This window comes from Geotrypetes seraphini, chromosome 2 (genome assembly GCF_902459505.1).
Source record: "Geotrypetes seraphini chromosome 2, aGeoSer1.1, whole genome shotgun sequence".
NCBI classification, from domain to species: Eukaryota; Metazoa; Chordata; class Amphibia; order Gymnophiona; family Dermophiidae; genus Geotrypetes; species Geotrypetes seraphini.
The window spans coordinates 60541356-60567098 of NC_047085.1; the positions used below are offsets into that span (position 1 = coordinate 60541356).

Genomic DNA, 25743 nt, shown 5'->3' on the forward strand with positions numbered 1-25743 from the left:
AAGGAAGTGATGATTCTGACCAGTGGGCTATGGAAACCAATGGGGTTTAAAGAAGTTAGGCTGAGTTTGGGTTGTGCTAGTTAATGGGCTGACTGTCTATGTAACCTTCAAGCCAGAAGAGAGGTTACTGAAAGCCCTATTGGTTTGAGAGCGTTCCTTGCATTCTTTTGAGCATAAACCACAGGGTTTATAGGCTGAGGCAATTAGCACTGCCCAGCCTTGGCAATAGTGGGAGACCTTTTTCCTTTTTGAAGTTTAGCTTAGACTGGATTGTGGGCCCTAGCTGGGAGGGACCACAGCCAATGGTCATTGTGGGAGGAAGTCCCTTCTGCACTGAGCTCTGCATCCAGAGAGCTCAGAGGCGGGTCCAGTCTAATGCGGCCAGAAGTGATTGCTGGCAGAGACTGTATACAACGCAGAGAGAGTATTTTGGAAGTAATTGGAATCCATGGACTGTTATTGCCTTGATGTAATGAAGAGTCAATTTGGACAATTATTGAGGAACACAAGTTTATTTTTCTTTTGGAACTGTGAAGGCAAATTGTAGATTTGACAGCTGAAGTTCCTAATGGAATAAATAATTTTGTTCTGGGAAGCAGAACTGGGTGTTTTTCATTTGATCCACCAACTCCAATCAGCACTGATAATTTGCTCGGTCAGTACCGTGTGCCCTGGGCTCTTTCGGTCACTCTCGCTTGGGCACGGTCCGGCCTAGGTGATACACGGTGATAGCATTTCCAAACAACCTAGGCCTTCATAGTGCCGCTGAATGACCAAAGCTAAACGGGGCGTTTCAGGAGGAGTGTCGAGGGTGGGAGTTGGGCGGGATGTGGGCCAGCTTACACTTAGTTGTACAGCATGTATAACCGAAAGTTTTATACAGCCCATGATCGACGGAACTTGGACATTGTGACTTGTAAGACATGGTCTAAGTCACAAAAACCCACCTAAAGTCACCAGATAAGCACTGCAAACACATAAAACAGACCCCCCGCAGACTACCCCATTGATCACCGACCCCCCCACCCCCATAAAAATATTAATCACACCTTTAAAATTCAGCCTCCAGACCATCATCACCTGGCCGCCTGGCATAGGAAAGCCTAGTCATTCAGCATAGAGGCAGCTTAAGTCGTCTTGGGGGTGGGTTAGGGACCCATAGAGAGGACCCATGCCCATAAGCCCCTGTAATCACTGCATTGATACTTAAACATGTGCACTTCCATATACACCCCAAAACCCTTTTTTTACTGGCATAAGGGCTATTGGGGTGGTAGATAAGTGGGTCTAGGGGATTCTGGAGGTGGTTTGGGGGGCTCACTATGACTTATAAGGGAGCTGTAGGGAGGAGAAGACATGGCACCCTTTTTGTGAAGTTCACAGCAGTGCCCTGTAAGGTACCTCACTATTTAGGTGCCATGTCTGGGTGTGCAGTCCATCACTTTGCAGACCCCTCCCATGTCCAATATGGCTTGTTCTAGGCATTTTGGACTTGGACGAAAAGTTGGTCAAAAATGTGGTATAAAGATGGACGATTTAGCGGCTTGGACGATCAGATCGACAGGACGTATAATTAGAGGATTTTCGAAACGAAACAAAAGTTGGACATATTTTTCGAAAATGTGTCTTAAGCTGTTTTTTTACTTTGGACGACTTGCGAGATGGATGTAAACGGACTTAGACGTCCCTTTCGATTATGCCCCTCCACATGATTTTAAAAAAACCTCTTTAGCATATTATTTTTTGGGGGGGAAGGAATTCATCAACGGGCACTACTGCATTAGTGCGTGATACATGCTAAAGATGCAAATAGAAATATAACGGGTGTCTTTATATTTAGTATGCGCTTGTTGATGAATTTCCCCCTTGGCCTTCAATTTAATGTAGATAGATAGATAGATAGATAGATAAGCAAGTTGTAAGAGAGGCATGGGCATTGAGGGCACCTAAAAAAAAGCGCCAGCTATGTGTCAATCATGCTTAGGCGCCGTTTAAAGAATCACAGCTAACGGTCCTGTCACAAAACTTTGGCACCGGTAACGCGGGCCAGGGTTTTACTGGTCTACATTGCAGATGCCTATGTTCTTTTGAGAATCATGCCTAGTGGTGCCTAAGGTCATCTCCACCCCTAACCACACCTATTTTGACCCTAGGCACCTTGCTGTACACATGATTACAGTGCCTACTTTTTTTTTAACAAGTTTGTAATTGGTTTTTAACGGCACAATCAATTACTGTGCCAATTAAAGCCAATTAAAGCAATTAAGTTAGGTGCTTACCACCACCTAACTTACGGCACCATTTTCAGAATCAGGCCCTGACTGTGCATATGCACTGTCACTATTGCAGAAAGCCTAAATAGGAAGTGTTAAATACATCTGCCCTGTCAGTACACAGTAAAGAACTAGGGGTGGGGCTGAAGAGTAGGACGGCCCTCTTTCATGACGTCAAAGCGAAACCACCAACCAGGCTGCAAAGCGGGCGATAAATAAAAAGCGCGAGCCGCGGCTCTCGCGCCTAGAGATCCGGGGTAGCATGGGCTTGTGGCGGCACCGACCCTGTCTTGCAGGTGCACCTACGCCCGCACAGGTGGCGGAGGGCGTGCGCGCTACCTCTCTCTCTCTTGCGCGGACGTTCCCCCCCCCTGTTCTTCAAGCGGAGCCCCTCTCTGTGGCATTTCCCCCCCCCTTGTTTGGTGCCCGAAAATGCTCTTTTGGCACACTAAGCCGGAACTGTAATGTGTGAGAATTGTAAGGGAGCCTGCTAGAAATGCCCCCAACAGTTAGCGTTCAACCTTTACATTTACCACACAGTAAGTGCAAACCTTTATCGTACATTATGGCATCAGCTTGTCATGAGGTGGTGTTTTGTAATCAATCCACAGCTGGGTGTCTAGTATTCTGAATTTGCATCTATTAAGATCCATGCTCAGTCGTCTGAACTCATGAACTATTTTGAAAATCAAAGCAAAAAGGCATATCCAAAAGTACTTTACCGTCGGCCTAATGTAAATACGCTCATAAGTTATTAACTCATGATCTAATTTAAAGTTTAATTTCTATTCAGCTCATAAATTATTAGCCTTGCATATTAAGTTTGCACCTTTTCTTTTGTCATTTTGGATCAACATGCATAAGCATCATTTAATTATTACTTATTTCAATTTATATCCCGTTCTCCCAGGAGCTCAGAACGGGTTACAGATTGACATTCACAATCAGATTTAGGACAGACTGCAACTCTGCCCTGAATTTAAGCTGGCTAAAATTTTACTTTCTGAATATCATCTTTTTTGCAGGTTATCAGATTTGTGCTGCTTTATTGAAGTAACGTAGTAGATGAGCAATTGAGATGCAATTTATAGGTTGAGATGGTATAATCTTATGAATTTTGCTGATGTATGTGATTTTTATGTTGTACAAATTCTGATATGTGTATGTAATACTGTGAGCCGCCTTAGATAAAGGCAGATTTAAAATGTTTTAAATAAATAAATAATTTTTATTTTCAAAAAAGGAAAAAAACAACAACCATATTTGGGCTGAAGTCCAGCTCGCACAAAATAACATGATCATGTGTTCCCTGCATTATTTTCTTACAGGTCATTGAAACAGTTTTTTTTCACCTACTGTGAGCAACACTGTCTGTATAACCCAAAAAGGAGTAACCTGAGGTGACATCTTGAGCATCTTAGATTATTGCAATATTGTATATCTAGGATCTTTTAGGAAAACTATTAAGCGACTAAGGGGTCCTTTTACTAAGGTGTGCTAGTCGATTGCTAACGCGTCCATAGAATATAATGGGCGCGTTAGCATTTAGCGTGTGATAAATTGATTAGCGCACACTAAATCAGTTAGCGCATGCTAAATCGGCTAGCGAACCTTAGTAAAAGAGGGAGTAAGTATTGTTCAGAATGCGCCGTTTGCCTCATCTTTAGCCTGAAAAAAATTGGATCACACAAGTCCTTATTATAAAAAATTACACTGGCTACCTGTGGAAGTCAGGATTCTCTTCAGGTTTGCCTGCCTTTGGGCTAGATTCACTAAACAGTTTGATCGTGTCCCAATCGTGTCCCGACAAGTTTGCGATCGTTCCCCGACCCCAACCCGATTCACTAACCTTCCGCTCGATCCGATCCGCCCATGCAAATGAGGGGAAACGACATGCAAAGTAGGAAGGCCTCGATTCACTAAAGAGAAGAAGGAACACCAACTGGGCTGGCTGATCCAAACTGAAGCGACTGCCGAGGACCAGTCGCTCACGTCCTTGCCGACTGCTCTGCTCTCTGCAGCCCTGAAATCCCACCCCTGTAGTCCTGAAACCATAAAAGTAAAACATCTCCATTGTGCAAAAAAGCACCCTGCTCTCTGCGAGCCTGTGTTTTTAACCCGTGGTTTTAACCCACGGGTTAAAAGCGGGGCTGCACTACGGCATTGTCGTTTTTGTTACAGTATGATTTTGATTAATTGTTCTAGTCTGATTTTTCGGCTAAATGGTTCGTAGCACCAGCGAGTGCAGCTACACCCCCCCCCCCCTTGTTTTGACCTCAAGCTGAGTGAAGTTTGCAAATGCATGCGCGGATCACATCTCCAGGAAGAGAGGATGGTCTATGCATGCATCTGGATCACTCTGCAGCGATCCTTGGGATCGCTTGTGGGCGTGTGTACGATCAGATCATTTGCATGGGGACTCTTTAGTGAATCGGTTGCCCAGCAAGACTCAGCCACGGATCGCCCAAAAAAGGTTAGTGAATCTAGGCCTTAGTTTCAAAACCATAACAGGTTCAGCTCCAATTTATCTCTCATACCATTTTGATTTTGCAGGTATTACTCGTACACGTGCTTATCTGTTTTCCTTTCCATCTCTGAAGGGTTGTATTTACAAGAGATTCTTAGATTGAACACTATCATTTCTAGCTGGTAAATGGAACAAATGCCTAAGTGAGTTTATCTCAAATGAATTTTCTTACCAAACTTTCAGAAAATCAATTATAACTTATCTTTTTTGATAAATTTGTCTGATTCTATTCCCATCCTGATGAATTTCTGAATGCTTTTTGTAATATTTCCGTGCTGATGTATTTCTAAATGCTTTTGCTATATCGCTGTCTGTATGCAGTCTCTTCCTTTGTAAACTGCTCTGAACTGTTTATGGTATTGCGGTATATAAAAATAAAGTTATTATTATTAAAGGCTAATTTTGCAAAACATCATTTGTGAAAGCCCAGCAGGCATAGAGTAGCCACCTACCAAGGTGCTGCTGTCATTACTCAGATCCATCTTGCCAGGGAATGGCCCCCACGTTGTTCCAACCGGAAGCTGCTGCCGAGACTGAATCCTGCGTTCCCCATCCTTCTGGACCACCTCCAGCTCTCCTGCAGATTCAGAAAACAAGGCATGTTCAGAGCATTTTCACTTTGGTCCTGACAGCATCCACCTCCTTTATTGTGTTTGTTGTTACAAGCATTGGGTTCTGACTGTTGAAAGAATGATGTTTAATTATGCTTGTCTGAACAACAACTGATCTTGTCATCCCAAAAAATAGAAAAACCGTTTTCTTCATAATTAAATATTCAAATACAGCTCTTGTAGAGCCCTTTTTCTTTCTCGCATAATTTCACACACCCATTTGGAGAACACTTTTATGCTGTCTGCAAAGTCTGTATACAATAGGGTAGCCATTCTTTTCAACTCTTTGTTCTGCTGAGGGAGGGGGAGGGGGAATGTGCAGGCTGGAACATGGCATAGGATTAACACCTCCTGTAGTCTATAGCACTGGAGACACAGAAGCAGCTAGTACCCCATTTGTTTACATTGTGTATTTCAACAGGAGAATGCTAATCACTACTGTCATTACATTAGGAAGAGCTGGAAGAAAGTGGAAAGTTCTTACTTTCAATGGAAATCTTAATAATACAACTGAAATACAGAAACACAATATCTCATGTTGCCAAAAAATGGGCATGGATAGTTGATGGGAATAGTAAATGTTATTTTTAATATTGTTTGCTACTACAGAGTGTTATCTACATGGCGCAATGCTTGAAGTACCTGTATAGAAAAAGCTTTGAGCGTCCTGTAGTTGTAAAATTACAAAAAGACGGTATACAAGTCCCAATCCCTTTCTTTTTCCCTTTACCTGTCATATCCTTACTTTGTGGAGGATATTTCCTTTCATTTTTTTTTGAAAGTTAAGCTTTCTTGTTTTCTTTTTTTTTTTTTTAATGGAAACCTAGTTCGGACGTTGTTTTAAAAACATTGTAAAAGGACTGATTTGTAAAGTTAGCCACGGATGTATTAACAGGAGAATTTTATAAACGGTGTCTAAAGTTTGGCACTAAGGGGCAAATTCTATGAGAGGTGCTTACCTTAATTAGTAAATTGGCTTCAAGAATGAACTTTTTAACAGGCTCATAATTGAAAAAAAAAAATTAAAATTAATTGGGTGAAAGGTATCTGTTTTCTTAGGTGCAATTCTACCTGAATGTAAACCACTTTGGTCTAGAGATTCACTAAACTCACCGTTGTTGGGCGATCCGTGGCAGAGTCTTGACGGGCGACCGATTCACTACAGAGTCCTCATGCAAATTATATGATCGGGTGCACGCCTCACAACGACCCCACGGATCGCTGCAGAGCGATCCAGATGCATGCGCAGACCATTCTCTTTGCCTGTAGATGCAATCCGCGCAAGCGCTTGCTCTCCGCACAAGCTAGAGGACAAAACAAAAGGGGGAGGGGAGGATGCACTCGCTGGCCCCCACGAGTGGACATTCAGGAATCATTTCAACTTTTTGTGCAGCCAGAATGGAACAGAACACGCTTTGCAGCCAGACTACGGAACAACATGGAACAGAAGATGCCTTGTGCAGCCTCGCTTTAAACCCGCGGGTTAAAACCACGGGCTCGCACTGCGCTTTTTTCACAAGGGAGATGTGTTTTAAGACATTCCAAAAATGTTTTATTTTGATGGTTTCATTTTTTTTATTTTGATACTGGGATTTCAGGGCTGCAGGGCTGGGATTTCAGGGCGGCAGAGAGCAGGACAGTCGGCAAAGACGTGAGCGTCTGGTCCTCAGCAGTTGCTTCATTTTGGATTGGCAAGCCCAATCGGTGTTCCTTCTTCTGTTTAGTGAATCGAGGGCTTCCTACTTATGCATGTCGTTTTCCCTCATTTGCATGGGCAGATCAGATCGGGTCAGAGATTGATCGGCCAGAAGGTTAGTGAATCGGATCGGGGAATGCTCGCAAACTGGTCGGGACACGATCGATGAGCTTAGTGAATCTAGTCCTTTGAGGGTGGTTGCATAACTACAAAAAGTTGGTATACAAGTCCCAATCCCTTTCCCTTCCCTTCCTATTTAAAAGTAGACTGAAAACCTGCCTTTTTGATATAGCCTTCAACCCATAACCTCACTCCCTACTGCTCACCACCCTAGCCAGCAGATTAACCATATCCTGTAACTGCAACCCCTACCCTGGCTTCCTGTTTGTCTGTCTTGCTGCATAGATTGTAAGCACTTTCGAGCAGGAACTGTCTCCTTCGTGACTCAGTACAGCACTGTGTACGTCTCGTAACGCTCTTGAAATAATTAATAATAATAGTCGTACTATCAGTGCCTAACACCAAAGTAGGCATTTTTAAGGGTGGAGCGGGACTTAGACGCCAACAGTTGCAATTCTCAAAAGTACTTAGGCACCTATAATGTAGGCCTTTAAAACCCTGGGCTACATTACAGGCTCTTAAGTTTAAGTTAGGTGCCGCTAAGCGCAATTCTGTAATCTGTAGCTGACTACCCAACTGTTCTCATGTTTCCCTTTCTGCCATATATCAGTTTTTTTCAACGACAGATTTTAACACTGATGTGTACAATTCCATTATGTCAGCAGGTCAAGAGTATTGTAAAGATTTTTGGGTTGTTTTTTTAAATGTGCTATATTAGATACATCCATAATGAATCATTAAATTAATGTGACATCTGATCCCAATTCCACTTTAATTAAACACAACTATAATTACTGTATATGGTAAAAATCACCTTTTCAGTGAGAAGGGGTCACAAGCAAATGCAACACTTTAAGCTTTGAATCTAACAAGCTTTCATAATTTTGAGTAGAGATAAAGCCTTTCTATTTATGCAACATGAAAATCAAATAACAAAGAATTAATCAATATATAATCAATACAATAAAGTAGCTCTTTACTAAATTAAGCTAAACAATTACACCCTTACTTTTAAAGCATCTCTACATTTTAAGCAACAGCATAGACATATTTAGAATGGGAACCATTAACATGTGGTGATGCTCATTTTGGGTTTACCTTGACAAGAGGCATGGTAAGGGTGAGGGGACAGTGTGGTTTGGGAAGACCTAACACATTGACATGGATCCTCTATCTTACAAGACAAATCCACATTCATGTAACAAAATATAAACATGGCCATTTACAACTACCCAAAGGCATGTCTATATGCCTATGTGATAGACAAGGTCTGCCCTTTTGACTTTCAACAATTAGAGGCATTTTTGAAAAAGAAAAATGTCAGAAAACCCGCCTAAGTCAGCATTTGGATGTCCTAAATGCCAGGACATTCAAGTATCGATTTTCAAATCCATTTTTCTGGATGTCTACAGGACATTTGTCCTGCTGTGCATCCAGAGTTCAAAGGGGTATGTTTGTGTGAACTTAGATTTGGACATCTTGCAGCTATAATCAAATGTTCTGCAGGACGTCCTGGATAGAACTTAAATGTTTTGGGCTAGACCTGTTAGAAGCATCTAAGTACTACAATGGTACCCAAACTGACCAAATGACCACCCACACTCCCCCAGTGGTCACAGACACCCACCACTCATAAAAGTTTGAATTAAAAAGTACATACCTATCTGCAGAACAGCAGCATCTGAAATGGGAAAGTCTAGTAAAGTAGCACACAAGTGTCTTAAGTAACCTGATGAATGGGCTAGTGAAACATAGAGAGGAAGACCCAGACCTATAAGCCACTCTAGCCACTACATTTAAGGTGGAAAATGTGAGCCCATCAAAACTCACCAAAACCCTACAATACTGCCATATGGGTGCCAACTGTATCTATAAGAGCTATTGGGGTAGTAGGCAGGTGGGTTTAGTTGGTATTGGGGAAGTTTTGAGAGGCTCACCTTAAATTATAAGGGGGTTATGGTGAGATGGTCATCTGACACCCTTTATGTGAAGTTCACATCAGTGCCCTCTAAGGTGATCCTCTGCTCTATGGGCATATTTGTGTGGCCAGCCCATTACAAGGTTGGTACCACCTACACACAAATGAAGTCATTTGGATGTTTCCAACTTGGACACTTTTTTGGTCGAAAATGGGGCATAACTTTGGACGTTCTGGCAGTCTGGACGGCCAGGTAGACAATTTAAAATTATATATATTTTTGGACGTTTAGCGGTTCAGGTTTCGAAAATGGTCCTTTTTATGCCTCAAAATTTGGACGTTTTGTAGGAATCATTCAAAGTCGAACTTAGACATCCTATCAAAAGTGGCCCTCAATATCTCCCCTGACCCCCCTTAAAGCACCTTATCTCCTTAATACCCCCAAACAAATCTCCCCAAAGTATTAGATCCCTACTTGCATGAAGGCCCACCATCTTATCCCCACCACAGCAGAACATCACCTGAAGCCACTCATAGCAGACCTACCCTACACCCCACTCCCCAATCTCTAGCCCTGACATTATCAATATTCCTGGTGTCTAGTAGATGAAACATCTACTCATTCCTGCTCCTTTGACTATGGATCTTAAAATATACACCAGTACCCCTAGGAGTAATTCTACCAGGATTCATGGTCTAGATTTGAAGGAGCAAGAGTTAGTAGACATTGTTCCTGCTCTCATTAGACATCAATGATCCTAGTAAAGCTAGGAACAGGGACTAAATGATGGGGACTTTAAATGACATGTTGTTAGGTTACCAGATGGACAATTTTCTCAGTACAAGGTCCTTCATTATGGAACTCATTCTTAATGTCTATTAGATTGCAATCATCTTTAGATAAATTTAAGATAGATCTGAATAATTTTTATTTAATGAAGTTTTTAGTTAAAATTTAATTTACTAATCAATAAGCTAGAAAAATCTAGAAGACATATAGAGGGGTATAATCAAAAGAAACGTCTAAGTCCGATTTGGACATAGGGCGCTAGTCGCCTAAAGTCAACAGTGGCAAAATGTCTATTCTCGAAAAGTGTGTCAAAATATTTTTTGCTGAAAATCGTCTCTATCTGTATGTCCATTTGTTTGATCATGCAGACCGCCACTACATCTATCTTTATACCATATTCTCAACCAAAAATTCATCCAAGTCCCAAATGCCCAGAACAAGACCTTTTGGACGTAGGAGGGGGCAACATTGTGATGGATAGGCCACCCATACATGGCAAGAGATCAGTGGGGCACCTTACAGGGCACTGCTGTGAACTTCACAAAAAGGGTGCCACATAAACATCTCACCAGAACTCCTTTATAGGTCATGGTGAATCCCCCGTAAACACCCCCAAATTCCACTATACCCACCTATCTACAACTCTAATAGAACTTATGGCTACAGGTGTCACCTTAATGGCAGTATAGTAGGGTTTTTTTTTGGTTTTTTTTTTTTGGTGGGGCTCATATGTTCCACTATGAATGTAGCAGTTATAGTGGCTTATGGGCCTGGGCCCTTCTCTCTATGGTTCACTAGCCCACCCCCCAGACTACTTAAGCCACCTCTGTGCAGCTCTACTAGGCTTTCCTATGCCAAGTGCTGATGTTCCGGAGGCAGGTATGTATGTTTTTATTCTGAACTTTGTGGGGGTATGACAGGGTCAGTGAACATGGGGGGGGGGAGGGGGAGTCTTTACTTTGTCCCTGCAGTGGTTCTCGGGTCACTTTGGATACTTTTTGGGCACTTATACATGTCTTTACATCATCTATGGAAAACAAACAGGAGAAACTGCCTTCACACCAGTGAGCAGCAAATACAACAACAAAGGTGACCAATTGGTGTTCAGTCTCTTTTATTGTAATGGATTCGACACAATCGTGATTCGGCCCACTAGGGCCTGCCTCAGGAGTCTTGTAATAAATGAATATGTGCAATTTCCATGAACCTTTCAACACATGATCTAATGAACTGCAGCTCTGAGCATGTGTAATGGCAGCCAGCCAGCCCCAAGCCAGCCAGTCCTCAGCCAGCCAGCCAGCCAGCCCCAAGGCATCCATCCATCCCCAAGCCAGCCAGCCAGCTAACCCAAGCCAGCCAGCCAGCCTACAGCCAACCAACCCCAAGGCAGCCCCCCTCAGTACTTTTTTTTTTGTGTGTGTGTATTCCGGCTCCCAGTGTACTTTCTGCACTCCTGCCTCAGTTCCCCTGCTCTCTTCCGGCAGCGACACAGCGGTGCACGAGGCAGGCATGCACTTTTTCCATACCTGCCTGGTCCCGCACACTCTGAATGGCTGCCATGAGTTCTCACATCCAGGGGCAATAGGGTGTTCAGCTTTTGCAGCAAATACCACAGAATCATGTTTATATAGCTATTTCATAAATCAAACAAGTATAGCTCAGTAACAGTTCCCTTTTTATTGTTCTATTTAATTTCTGAAGCAATATAACTGTTTTTAAAGCTTGAGAAAGCTCCCTTGACCTGGCTAATTAAACTTGGGAACTACTGACATGACCCCCTAAACAAAATCTCACCCAGACATCTGTTTTGTTGTATGAAATACACAGTATGAGATGTTGATCGTTGAAAACCTGAGTTGTATTAGGTTGCTTGAGATTGATTTTTGGTATAGGAGAAGTGATTGGTGCTGCTATTTTTGTCAGGCTGGTATTTTATTTTGATATTATGTTGAATATGATATATATTTTGGAGGGGAGTCTTGTCCCCCAATTTAAAGTAACAAAATGCAAACCCTGAAAAAGTCTGCGAGTCTGTGCTCCAGTCAGAGGACAAGAGGGGCTTTTTCCCTTTCTCTTCCATGCTGCTGAATCAAATGAGGTGAGGAGTCTATATCGGTGAGCGATTGGATACTTATGAGCATTAAGTATATGCGACAGGGAAGTTTTTGTAAACTGCATGAAGTAATTAATAAAGTAAGTCAGTTGATGTTGGGAAATTATGCCAATGTGTTTTAAATAAGATACAATTGGAATATACATAGATATTGTTACTTAGCAGGTGGGTTGGAGTTTAGAATTGAAAAGTCTGGATTTGAATACTGCCAGATACTGAACTTGATGTACCGAATCAGGCAGTTTGTTCGAGGCATACAGTGCAGTCAATTTATAAATATAAGAACTGAAACATGAATGTATAAAACAATATTGGCTAACACTGAGGGCCTCTTGTACTTAAAAATCTAAGAAATAAGATGATAGCACGGTGCTAAATAAACACAGCGGGAAAAGAACAAACAAGAAAAGAGGCAGGGAACACGTAAGTTAGTATTTTGAAGAATCCAGCTCACACTGCTGCTTTTAGTTGATTTATTGGTCAGCTTCCTTTAATGGCAAAGTCTTCGGCACAAACCACAGTGACCTATAGTTCTGGACATAAATGTGAAATATGACATTCTCTATTCAAGCACTCTGATCAAAACCCAGATAAATCAGGCTAGCCATGTAGTGATCTTATTCCGAATGACTCTTAAATAAATCGAACCTGGTAAGCTCTTCATGCTGGGAGTTGTCGGTAAATGAAATTGTGACCTTATCCAGCACATTAACTCATCCTGCTGACAACTACATTTCTTGTATGATTACAAAAGCAAACATTCCTGTAACTTTTAACCACATGCAGCTTAAGAGATGGGATCATTTATTTTAATGGTTCAGTAATGATTTAGTGAACCTGAGCTCCAGTGAGTGAATGACATTTTCTTTAGGTAAGAGCTAGGGTCACAACCAGGGAGCAGAAAAAGTGCTTGAAGAGGTATTCTGTGACAGTGGCGAATCAGATGCTATTAGCCTAACACAAAAGAGTTCCAAATCGGCCTGTAATTGCTCTGGATAAGATAACATAATGGACACAGCAAAACAGAAAATGTTTCCTTTGTCATTTCTCAGGAATAGGGAACTCTAAAACAAGGAACTGTGAAAGTAAAAGGTATCCGTATCAAGTCTAAACTTATATCAGATTAAAGCACAATGGGACTGAAGTACTAACCCACTGAATGCTGAATGGTTATACATCCAAAGTGGGATACGTCTAGAATGAAGCTGTATGTGTAGGGCTTATCAAGATCTTCTGACGGCTCCTTACCCTGAGAGAAGTAACATGGCCCATGTAATATTGTGACCTGAAATATATTAATGGGTATGTGTGGAGTCGTATTCCTTAGAATTCAGCTGTAAACTTAGAATTTTTTGCCTGGGGGGAAAAAAAGACTTCAAGAGCTCACGGCTCCCTGGTTTTAGAACTATAAGTTATAACAGTATCCTTGAACACTATTATCAAGCTAGGATACTAAGCTAAGTACAATCACTATTAATTTATACTCACCTGGTGTGATTATCGTAAAAATATTTAAATAATGTATGAATGGATATGTCAAAAATAAGGGTTTTTTTGACTAATGATAGCTCACAAGAGGCTGACCTGCTAAGACACGTTCTAAAATTAGGCAGCCGCGAGCTCTTGAAGTCTTTTTTTCCCCCAGGCAAAAAAATTCTACGTTTACAGCTGAATTCTAAGGAATACGATTCCACACATACCCATTAATATATTTTGGGGTTGTGCTAGTCTATGACAAGTACTGTATAGGGAGAAATTGTTACCTAAACCTGGAAAAGACCCAGAGCAGGTAGGATCATATCGACCCATCTCCCTGTTGGATCAGGATGTAAAATTGTTGGCAGTCATACTGGCACAGTGATTAAATACTTTCCTACCCACAATTATAGATTCTGTCTCACTTCCGGTTCACCACACAATTGTTTCCCACATACTCACCTTTATAGGACCCCCAGGGACCCCAGGGAAGAAGACTTTTTGTCGAAACGCAGACCATGTTGGGTCCTGTATCTCTAGCGGACTAGGTCCTTTAAGGCTCTTATGTGGATGGAATTATTTTATGTGGATAATTTGATACTTTCAAATAAAGTCCATTTGGGAACATCGTCACTCCACAGTTTTTTTGGTTTTCTCTGGATTTTCTTCTTTGTGGATATTTTGGGGTCAATTCCTTTTGTTTTTTGCAAGTAGGATTTGTGACAGGCGGGTATGCTTCTATGAATCTCATTAAAGCCTTGGCAGGACTGCATGAGCATAGGGGTAGGGGAGGTTCCTCAGCTCTAGTGGGCCTTGATATGAGAAAAGATTCTGACAGTATATCATGGCAGTACCTCTGGGACATGGGGCAATATGGGATGGAAGGGGAATGTACATTGCACCGAAAACATGCCTCCCAGTGAATGGGAATCTGACGGAGTCATTTCAGCTACAGAGGGGAATGAAGCAGGGGTGCACTTTGTATCCCCTATTATTTTTGCTGGCTATTGAGCCCCTGGCCATAAAAATTCAAGCACATAAGGATATTAGAGAGATCTGGATCGGGGGCAGGGAGAATAAAATTAGTTTATTTGGGATAACATCCTGCTGTATCACGGCATTTGTCAGTAGCACTGAGGGTTTTGCAGTATATCTCAGGGCTTCATCTTAGCTGCGTAAAATCAGAATTATTGTGGCAAATGGGAATTGTGGCACCTCCGATGCAGAAACTAATGAGATATTTGAGTATTTATGTAAGTGCAAACCTAAAGGCAATATATAAATGTAATATTTTGGATCCTTTGGAAAAAAATAAAAGCTCTATGTTGGAAGTGAAGAGACTTGCCACTGACCCTATTGGTCAAAATGATCCTTCTGCCCAAATTACTATACCTTCATCAAACCATCCCCATTTGGATTTACAAAAGGGATGAAAGGTGGTTTAGGTGAGTTGTCAGGTCCTTTAGATGAGAAAATAGATCATCCAGAATCAGCAAACTGGTGTATGAGAAACAGAGGGGAGGCTTAGGCTTACCAGACCTTAGGTTTTACTGTATAATGCAGGTGTATTGCTCTGGTTTTTTCATGAGAGCATTACCGGGCAAATTAGATTTAGCCTGCCAGGTAGGATGAATTCTTAGAGTGTTCCTAACACATTCATCAATCTGCTATGTGTGAGAGTAGAACAGGGGTTGGCCTTCTCTACTAAAATCCAGTTTTTAAGGCCTTTTTGATAGGCATGGGCATGATGGAGAATTTGATGGCACAAGACACCAGAAGCATCTCCTTTCCAGGAAGGGGTAGTCTCATTTTCAGAAATGGGAGGCCCGGGGGTCAGGAGAATTTTGGTCAGCTGCTGGAACTGAGGGGGGGGGGGGGGGTCCCATCATTTCAACAAATTTAAGACAAGTGGTAGTTAGCAAATAAAGATGTTTTCTTATTTTCAAGCTAAGCATTATTGGCTCATTTTATCCTAGAAATATGGAAAGAAGGGATTACGAGTAGCTGGTCCTTTAGATACATATTTGTTAACGATTTCACCTGTACTTAACAAGCTGTACACATGTTATAAATTGCTGCCAATGGACATGAAGCAACCTGCTCTTGATCATCTAGATCAGACATGGGCAACTCCAATCCTCGAGGGCCAGAATCCAATTGGGTTTTCAGGATTTTCCCAATGAATATGCATGAGATCTATTTGCATGCACTGCTTTCAATGTATATTCATTGGGGAAATCCTGAAAACCCGATTGGATTCCGGCCCTCAAGGACCGCAGTCACCTACTCCTGATCTAGATACTCAATAGGGAGAGGAAGTGGGCAAGGATACCAATGGAGACCAGTTGTCCAAGCATTTCTCTACTTTATATGCTATGGTTAAATCAGCAGCTCTACAGGAAACACAGTTTAAAATACTATGTCATAGAGCATACATATCCAGGGCTCATGGGGCACATATAGGGCTATGGGAGGAGGATCATTGTCTGAAGTGTAAAGTATCTACGGGTTCTCTGATACATTCATTTATAGAGTGTTCATCATTAACTAATTGAAATCACATATTTCAGGTATTAGAGAGGCTTTTTGGAAAAGACCTATGCTGGGACTACAGTACCTTACTTTTAGGAGATCAAGTCCTCTTAATCACACAGGGGCTCTCTGCACCTCAAAGAAAATTCATTTATCTTGCTCTCCTGATGGGAAGAAAGGTTGTGCTCCAATACTGGACCATGGAAGAAAGCGTTCCCTTTACAGTTTGGGAGCAGCACATGGAAGAGTTGGGGAAATTTGAATTACAATCTTTAACTAAAATCTCCAAGGTAGAAATAGAGCAATACATTACAATTTGGCATTCTTTTCAAAAGTTAGGTCCCTTGGCGACATAACACTAACACCGGTATATGTCTGGAATTTCAGAGAGACACCATATTAACAGAGGGGGAGGGGTGGTGGGGAGGGGGGAAGAGCGAGTGAATTAAATAAGTGAGTATGAAATATAAGGGAGATGGGGGTTAAATTTGCAAAAATGCATTTCAGGAGGTAGAACCGGCATAAGGCACTTACAGGATACTAAAAGGGTCCATGTTTATGGAATGCATTACCAGGGTATCTGAGACTGTGTAGAGATAAGATGTGTTTCTGGGATAAAATGAGCCAATAATGCTTAGCTTGAAAATAAGAAAACATGTGTTTATTTGCTAACTGCCAGGGGAAGTCCCAATCAGCTGTTTTGTTTTTTTTTTTTTAATGGGTGCAGCTATTGTGCATGTGTTGTGTGAGCGTAACAGCTGAGCCCACTAAAATAAATTAAAAAGACTCCTGATCCCTCCTTCCTACTAATCCCCTCTAAAGCCATCCATAGGCCCCCTGTTCTCCCTCCTGCCGAGACCGCCACCCCAAAAATACCCTGGGGAGTGGATATCTCTCCTGATGATCTTCAACTTAAAGGTGTGGGGTTTTTGGGAGGATCCTGGCCCATATAACTAGGTTGGGGGGGATTCTTGGGGCTCAACGGGTGGGAGTATGGATCAGTGGGAGGGATCAGAGGTCTTTTTTTTAAATAGGTGGGAAGGAGGAGATTTTTTTTTGCAGGTCTGAGCTGTCTGGAAAGTAAGGCTTCAACAGCTCAGACCCTGCCACTAAAGTTTGCATGAGAAACAACTGTGCTCCTTGCTGTGTTATGACGATCGGTAGCAGCCACGGAGAACCCTTTTGTGCACTGGCAGGACAGATTTCCGTGACAGTAAGAGTGCTTTAACAACTCTTACTGCCACTGAAAACTTTAGAGCTTTGGGGCCTATGTCTTTGTATGTAGAGGAGGTAGTTAATGGATCTCATATAATTCACCTATTGAAAGCTTGTTAAGACTTATTTCCTATACTGCAGTTCTTCTCAAGCCTGTGGTGGAGTAACCCCTAGCCAATCAGGTTGTCAAGATATCCACGATGAATATGCATAAACAATATCTGTATACGATGGAGGAAATGCATACAAATCTGTGTCATACATACATTATCCATTATAGACATGCTGAAAACCTGACCAGCTATTCCAGGACCATCTTACAAAACACTGCTAAATGCTCTAGATAGTCAAGTTTTATCACTTACTTGATGTAAGACAAATAAAAACATAACATAAAAATAGCAATACTGGGTCAGACCAATAGTCCATCTAACCTTGTATCCTGTTTCCATAGAGGGCCATAATCAAAAGAAACATCTAAGTCCGATTTGGACGTAGGATTCTAGTCGCCCAAAGTTGCCAACGGTAAAATGTCCATTCTCGAAAACTACGTCTAAACTATTCCGCTTTTCGAAAATCCTCTATCTGAACGTCCAGGCATTTGATTATCCAGATTGCCACTACGTTTATCTTTATACCACATTCTCAACCAAAAATGTGTCCGAGTCCCAAACACCTAGAACAAGACCTTTTGGATGTGGGAGGGGTCAGTATTGTGATGAACTGGCCACCTATACATGGCAACAGAGCAGTGGGGCACCTTACAGGTCACTGCTGTGAACTTCACAAAAAAGATGCCACATAAAATCTCACCATAACTCTCTTATAGGTTATGGTGAGCCCCCCAAATACCTCCAAAACCCACTATACCCACCTGTCTACAACCCCAATAGCACTTATGGCTGCAGGTGGCACCTATATACCATACAATACCAACTCTTGTATCCTGCACATGTCAGCTAGGTTTGGGGGGATTTTTTGTGGGCTCACATTTTCCACCATTAATGTAGTGGTTAGAGTAGCTTATGGGCCTAGGTCCTCCTCTCTATGATTCATTAGCCCACCCCCCAGACTACTTAAGCCACCTTTGTGCAGCTCTACTAGGCTTTCCTATGCTAGATATTGATGTTTCAGAGGAAGGTATGTATGTTTTTATTCTGAACTTTATGGGGGTGTAACGGGGTCAGTGAACATGGTGGGGAGTGTGTGGGGATCTTCACTTTGTCTCTGCAGTGGTTATCTGGTCACTTTCGATACCTTTTAGGCACTTATACCTATCTTTACATAGTCTAACTCACAATGTATAAGTTTCGCCTAGGCAGTCTCATCAAACATTCAATTAGCCCCGCATCCCGTCTTAACCACTCCTCCAAAAATGCAAATTTCAGCTCTGGGTGCACAGCAGGATTCAGAGGCCTAAAATGTCCCTGGATACATCCAAAAAGCCATTTTGATTATTGACACTGTCTTTTAGATCGTCCAAGTTCTGACTTGGGCAGGATTTTAGATGTACAGTGGTACCTTGGATTACGAGCATAATCCGTTCCAGGAGCATGCTCGTAATCCAAAATGCTCGTTTATCAAAGCGAGTTTCCCCATAGGAAATAATGGAAACTAGCTTTGATAGGTTCCCCCCCCCCCGAGGCCAGCAGCGCTGCTCCCCCCCCCACGAGAACCGGCATTGCTCCCCCCGAAGGCCCCCCGCGAACCGGCACCCTCTCCCCCGCGATCCGCAATCCCCCGCCGCCATCGGGCACCCCCCCAGTCGCGATCTGAGGTCCCCCAAACCCACCCGAACCCTCTTCTTACTTTTCTGTAGCCTCCGCAGCGGCACCGGCACCAGCATGTCCTGTGCGTGGTGCAGGTGCCTGAAGATCTGCTTCCTGTGCTGGGCCTTGAGAGTTCACATTCGATGTGAACTCTCAGGCCTGCAAAGGAAGCAGATCTTCAGGCACCTGCATCACGCACAGGACATGCTGATGCCGGTGCCGCTGCGGATGCTACAGAAAAGTAAGAAGAGGGTTCGGGTGGGTTGGGGGGACCTCAGGTCATGGCGGGGGGGTGCCCGATGGCGGCGGGGGGGTGCCGGATTGCGGGGGGGAGGGTGCCGGTTCACAGGAGGGGAGGCGCTCGCAAATCGAAGCGCGCTCGGTTTCCGAGGCGCCTATTTTGCGAATGTTTTGCTTGTCTTGCAAAACACTCGCAAACCGGTGCACTCGTAAACCGAGGTACCAGTGTATTTAGGTTTTGATTATGAGTCCCATAGTGACCCATCCAGGTCACAGTAATCTTTCATGTTACTAATTCAGGGCAAGCAGTGGCTTCCCCCTTTTCTGTCTCAATAGCAGACTATGGACTTTTCCTTTAGGAACTTGTGCAAATCTTTTTAAAAATGATATACCCTAACCATTGTTACAACATCCTCTGGCAATGAGTGCAAGAACTTAACTATTTTCTGAGTGAAAAAATATTTCCTTCTATTTGTTTTAAAAGTATTTCCATGTAATACCATGGACTACTAATGAGTCTCTCTTTTAATTTTATTGAAAATATATGATTAAGACATTATTGATATAAGAATGCTGTGTTATATGTGGCATTGCTATATTTGGGTGCCCTCTGTAATTACTCCAAGTTTGTGGCTAATATTAACCGCAGGCATCTGAAAGTAAAAATATAAGAACAGAAGAGTTGCTAAACGGGGACAGACCAAAGGTCCATCAAGTCCAGTATGCTGTTTCTAACAGTGGCCAACCCAGGTTACAAGGATCTGGCAAGATCCCTAACAGCAAAACAGATGTTATGTTGCTTATCCTAGGAATAAAGCAGTGGATTTTCTTTTAGGAAATTCTACAAACCTTTTTAAAACCCTGCTAACCAATATCAGGTTACACAAGTATTCTATAACAGATTTTGGATGCCTAGGTGCTGTTATAGAATAGGCTTTCACTGCTTGGCACTTGGGAATCTAAAATAAGGTGCACACTTATACATTTACCCCCATACAGGGAAAATATAACACAAAGATGGCAACTAAGGGAAACCCTTCCTGATGTAACACCAAGAACTGTTTTCTTCTTTATGCATATGTCAGGAAGAATTTGAACCATAGACCCCATACAAATACCAGCCTGATTATGAAAATGCAGTCATGACATTGAGTATCTTTCTTGTAGAAATACAAAAAAAACTTGCAATATATCCTTGGCTTCTATCTCCCCAGATCTTCTCAGTTTCTTGGAGTTATGGCTGGCCCAGGCAGGCTTAGCATAACCTCACTCTCAAAAATGGAGCCCAGTTTGTGGTCTGGCAGGACACAAGAAAGGAAAATAAAATCTTTTTTAAAGATGGGAAAAGATGTGGCTGCATGGATAGAAGAACAGCAGAGGTGAAATGAAAAGAGAAATGGAGATACCAGTGGAAACGCCAAAGAAAATCACCACAATGTTCCACAGAAAAACAGAAGAAACCAAAGAAAAATGTGAAAACCGTGGGGTCGATGATCTTGATATAAAATATTAATTGAAGAGTCTTCATAATCAAAAGTGATGCAGGTCAATAAATAAATCCATATAATACACAGTGAATGAATTGTGGTGTGGACCCGACACGGTTCCAACATTTGCAAGGACTTCTTTGTGCCGGTAGCATTTTGTTCTCCAATACACAGCACTTTCAATGCTTTTCAGCTTATCAGATCAGACCTCAGAAGAAGATCATTGACTCTTCGGTTTTCGTCTTTTGCTTTGATACCAGTAGAAATGCCTGTGTCTGTATATACCGGTGGCCTGTGAGCTAGAAGGAATATGACCACATGCACAGGACCAGCAGTGCAGCTTATCGGGCTGGAAAGAACTTGTCTGTTGGAGAGAAGCCAGTCATGTAACCACATGGGTGGAAAAACATGGACAATTGGGGTGGGACTACTTTTGCTGAAAGGAATGCAACTATGGAGGCAGGACTAACAGTAATCCTGTGGGCCAAAAGTTGCATGGGATGGCAGTGGAATTCTGTGTAGTCGTGTAAACAAGTTTAACTGCACTGGATGGTAATAGATTGTGGTGAGATCAGTAGAAGTCCACCGGGGCCCAAACAGCAATAGGAAAGGAGAAAAACAGCTGTGGTACGGAGAAGAGAGATGGCCATGGAGATGGACTAAGGACATGGCACGCTGTGCCAATTGATAGGGCTGGAGATGGGGAGAAAGAGTGGTAGAGATGGAGAGAAGAGTTGAATGTGGTGAGATAAGGGGGAGAAACAAAGGATAGATCTTGGGAGGGGTAAAGACAGACTAGTGGGGACAAGCTAAGGGGAACAGACCTGGAAAGAAAGACAATAGTGGTTCAGATCTGGGGTGACAGAGAGAATCAGACTAGTGGGAAAGGTTGGTGAATATAAGAAAAAAAAAAATGATGGAGATGGATCAGATAGGGGAAGAGAAAGAATTGTGGGGTCTGGTTTAGAGACAGAGAAAAAAAAAATGACTTACCCAGAGTCACAAGGACCTGCAGTGGGAATCAAACCTAGTCCCCCAGGTCTCAGCTCACTACAGGCTGAGGACTGACTGGGAGAGAGACAGACAGGCTGTGGACTAGCTCAGTAAACATAGAAAGAGGCTAGAGAATGGCAAAGAGGAATGGAAAAAAGGAAAGAGTGAGAATTGACAGGGCAGAGGGGGAGGGATTGTTGGGAACAGATAAACTGATGAGGACATATGAAATAGCTGGAGAGAAAATGAGACTGCTTGAGAATGACTAGGGAGGGCAAGAGGATGGGTGATGGGCCTAGGAAACAGAAGAGAAAAGTATGGATCGGTTTGAGGAACAGGAGGTGGAGAGTGGTAGAAACTGACTGAGATCCCCCATCTTTTTGGAAGCTGGTAACAGAGCTGCACAGCCTGAAGGTTCAGAAGCCTCTGGTATGGCTCTTAAAATAGACTGTAATGTACAAATTAATTCTCTGTAATATTCATTTTTATGCACCTGTAATAACTTTACTGATGCTACTACTGTATTTGCCAACAAGTACTTTAAGCCAATACCATAGATTATTATTTTTGGTCTAATGCACTCTACTTTCAGTTATTTTAGTGGATGTCATTTCATGGTTCTCCCCCTCACCCCTCACCTCTGACTCTCTCATGCTGTCTCTTTCACTACAGCACAAATGCACAAGATACAGAAATGCCATAGGCTTGGCAAACGCAGGCTGATGTGATGAGTGAAGAGGACTCTGCTGATAAGATCTTCATCTGCTGCTGGACTCCGGGGCTTGCTCCGTTCTCCCCGCAGAGGAGCAGCCGCGCCTGATAAATGTCCCTTTGTGTGGAGATTCTCCTCCGATACACGCAAAGACATTTTGTCCTCCCATCTGTTTGTTTTGTTAGCTGTTTGGGATAAATAGCACACCGTACGATGCCTTTTGTATAGCGCCTTGTGAGCAGGAATTTCTCCAAGCGCTTCCCCATCGCAGTGCCTTGCATAATTAAAACGAGCCTCGCATTTAAATAGTGAAGAAAATCAACTCAGAGCGCTAGCATTTATACACGTGTAGTTCATAGACATCGGTAACATAAACAATACTATTAATAAGGTATTATGCCATAAAAGATTATAATTGCACGATTCAAAACCAGCTATATTTTGGCCTAGATTCACTAAGCTTACCGATCGTGTCCCGACCAGTTTGCGACCCCCAATCCAATTCACTAACCTTCCTCCCAATCTGCTCTGCACCCGATCCGTGCATGCAAATGAGGGGAAATGGCATGCAAAGTAGGAAGGCAGTGATTCACTAAACTGAAGAAGGAACACCGATTGGGCTGGCCGATCCAAAAAGAAGCGACTGCTGAGGACCAGACGCTCACATCCTTGCTGATTATCCTGCTCTTTGCCGCCCTAAAATCCCAGCCCTGCAGCCCTGAAATCCACTAGTATCAAAAGTAAAAACAACAGAATAAAACATCTCCCTTATGCAAAAAGCGCCCTGCTCTCTGCCTCTCTGCCGCCCGCCCTGCTCTGTCTCTCTGCCACCCTGCTCTCTGCAAGCTGTGGTTTTAACCCGTGGGTTTAAAATGGGGCTCTATGGCGTGTCCTGTTCCCTGCAAAGCGTGTTCCAGCGAGTCCAGCCACCCCTCCCCCTTTCGATTTGCGCTCAAGCTTGTGTGGAGAGCAGGCGCATGCACGGATCACAGGCAAAGAAATGGTCTGTGCGTGCATCTGGATCGCTCTGCAGCGATCCGTATGGTTGGTAAGAGGTGTGTGTCCGATCACTTCATTTGCATAAGGATGCTGTGGTGAATCAGTCACCCGCCGAGACTCAGCCACAGATCACAAAGATTGGTGAGCTTTAGTGAATCTAGCGCTTTGTTTCTAGCTCTCATAGCAGTTTAAAAAAAAAAATCTACATCTATACATCCCGTTATTTATTTTAAAAATTTATATTCGCATATCCTGCAATTCTATGCGGAATACAATAAAACATCCAAACAATAAAAAAAAATACAATTAACAAATTATAACCTTACCAAGTATAGATTTTGAAGACAGTGCACATAAAAAAAGAGTGTTAATCTAGAATTTAAATATTATTGAATTTCAAACTCACACCCCTTCCCTTTTTTTACAAATTTGTAGCATGCTTTTTTAGCACCGGCCACGGTGGTAACAGCTCCAATGCTCAAAGAATTCCTACGAGCATCAAAGCTGTTACCACCATGGCTGGCACTAAGAATTGCACTACGGTTTTGTAAAAGGGGCGTAGTTAAGCTAATGAAAAATGATAGACTATGGGCTCCTTTTACTAAGCTGCGTTAGCGTTTTGGGCGCACGCAGCATTTTAGCACATGCTAAACCCGTTCTACGCGGCTAGAACTAACGCCAGCTCAATGCTGGCGTTAAGGACTAGCGCGGGTGGCAATTTAGCACGCACTACTCCACGCTTTAAAGCCCTAACACGGCTTAGTAAAAGGAGCCCTATAATTTTTATGACCATCAGAAAAATAATTCTATAATTGCGGACGTGAGGAAGATCTTCCCAGGACAAGTGTTGGAGATTAGGATAGTACCTGAATTCTAGAAAGCATGGGGCAAATTACACAGGATCTTAGGAGGAGAGGAAGGGGTTGTAGACAGGACTTTACCGAGCACTGTGGAAGTGGAGTGGCCACATAGGGGTAAATTCTACAAACAGCACTTAAATTTAGGCACCGGTAAGGACTCTACTGGCACCTAAGTTAATTAAGAAATGCCGTTTAAAATGCCAAAAAGGAGTAAAGTTAACGTGCCTACAGGCGCCTAAAAAGATCAGTGCTGGAACTGAGCCTCCATAGGCGCTTTAGACTGCCTAACACCATTGTGGGTGTGGCTAATGCCGGAAATGACATTAAGTGGCCTAAAGTGCACGATTCACGATAAAGAAAGGTGCCAGAAATGTAAGCCTGGAAAACTCTGACCTGCATTTCTGGCGCCTATCTTTCCCGGAGGCATGATTCTGTATATGGCACCGTTGTGTGACTGACATGCGATCAGAGGCCACTTTTTAGGCAGCCGCTGATATTGGCGCCACATGGAGATTCTGGGCCACGGAGTGCAAGGGAGGTGGGGGGTGCCCAAATGGCTCCCTGTCCATTGTCTCCTTAGCTGTGGCACTGTGATCAGGGTGGGGGCATCAGGAAGCATGTTACGCAAGGTACAGTTCTGGCTCAGTGCAGTCCTCATTGGAGACCTTAGCAGTAGGTGTAAATGGGCAGACTGAATAGGCTGAGTGGTCATTATCTAAAAACAAAGTTGATGGCAGGTAAAGGCCACATGGCCCATCCAGCCTGCCCATCTGCAGTAACCATTATCTCTTTCTTCTCTCTATGAGATCCCACATGCCTACCCCATGCTTTCTTGAATTCAGACTTAGTCTCTGTCTCCACCACCTCTTTAGGGAGACTATTCCACGCCGATATCAGTGCCCTATAGAGAATCCGGGCATAAATATCTAGGAATATAGCCACCAGCTGAATATCTACCCCCATATTTTTAAGGATATTAGAATAAAGCACTAATGTGAAAAGGAAGAAAAAAGTTATCTCTGAAGTTTACCAGGGAACACAATCCCTTGGCATTACTTCTATCATTGATCCTTAACAATCCTCCAAATTATTTTCCAAAAACCATGCCTCCTATTGAATCACTAGAGAATATAGATTAACCACTTATTTCAAAAGATATTCATCTTAAAACCAGTGGCTTACATAGAGTATGTGACACCCGTGGTCAATCATTTTTAATACCCCCTCCCTAATATAAAAAAGGGATCAGAGGAGCACCCCCTAGGAGCAACACCAGGGGCAGACACTCTCCCCCTCTTTGTTACGCCACTGCCTGAGGAAGGGGATTTTGGTCTCCAAAAGTTAGGAAAAATATGTATTAAAATTAGTCCAATAAAATGATTACCTTTTTTTTCCATTTTCAGTTTATAAAT

The 25743-nt window shown here is 42.7% G+C and overlaps 1 protein-coding gene across 4 annotated transcripts in view; it reads right to left on the reverse strand.

Annotated features, from left to right (window-relative positions):
* Nucleotides 1-25743, reverse strand: part of ZFPM2 (zinc finger protein, FOG family member 2) — an 869848-nt gene that overhangs the window by 494745 nt on the left and 349360 nt on the right. For all 4 annotated transcript variants that reach the window (XM_033933812.1, XM_033933814.1, XM_033933811.1 and 1 more), the window contains one exon: nucleotides 5253-5377. In XM_033933812.1, the coding sequence (XP_033789703.1) occupies nucleotides 5253-5377 (125 nt within the window). The remainder of the gene's footprint in view (nucleotides 1-5252; nucleotides 5378-25743) is intronic.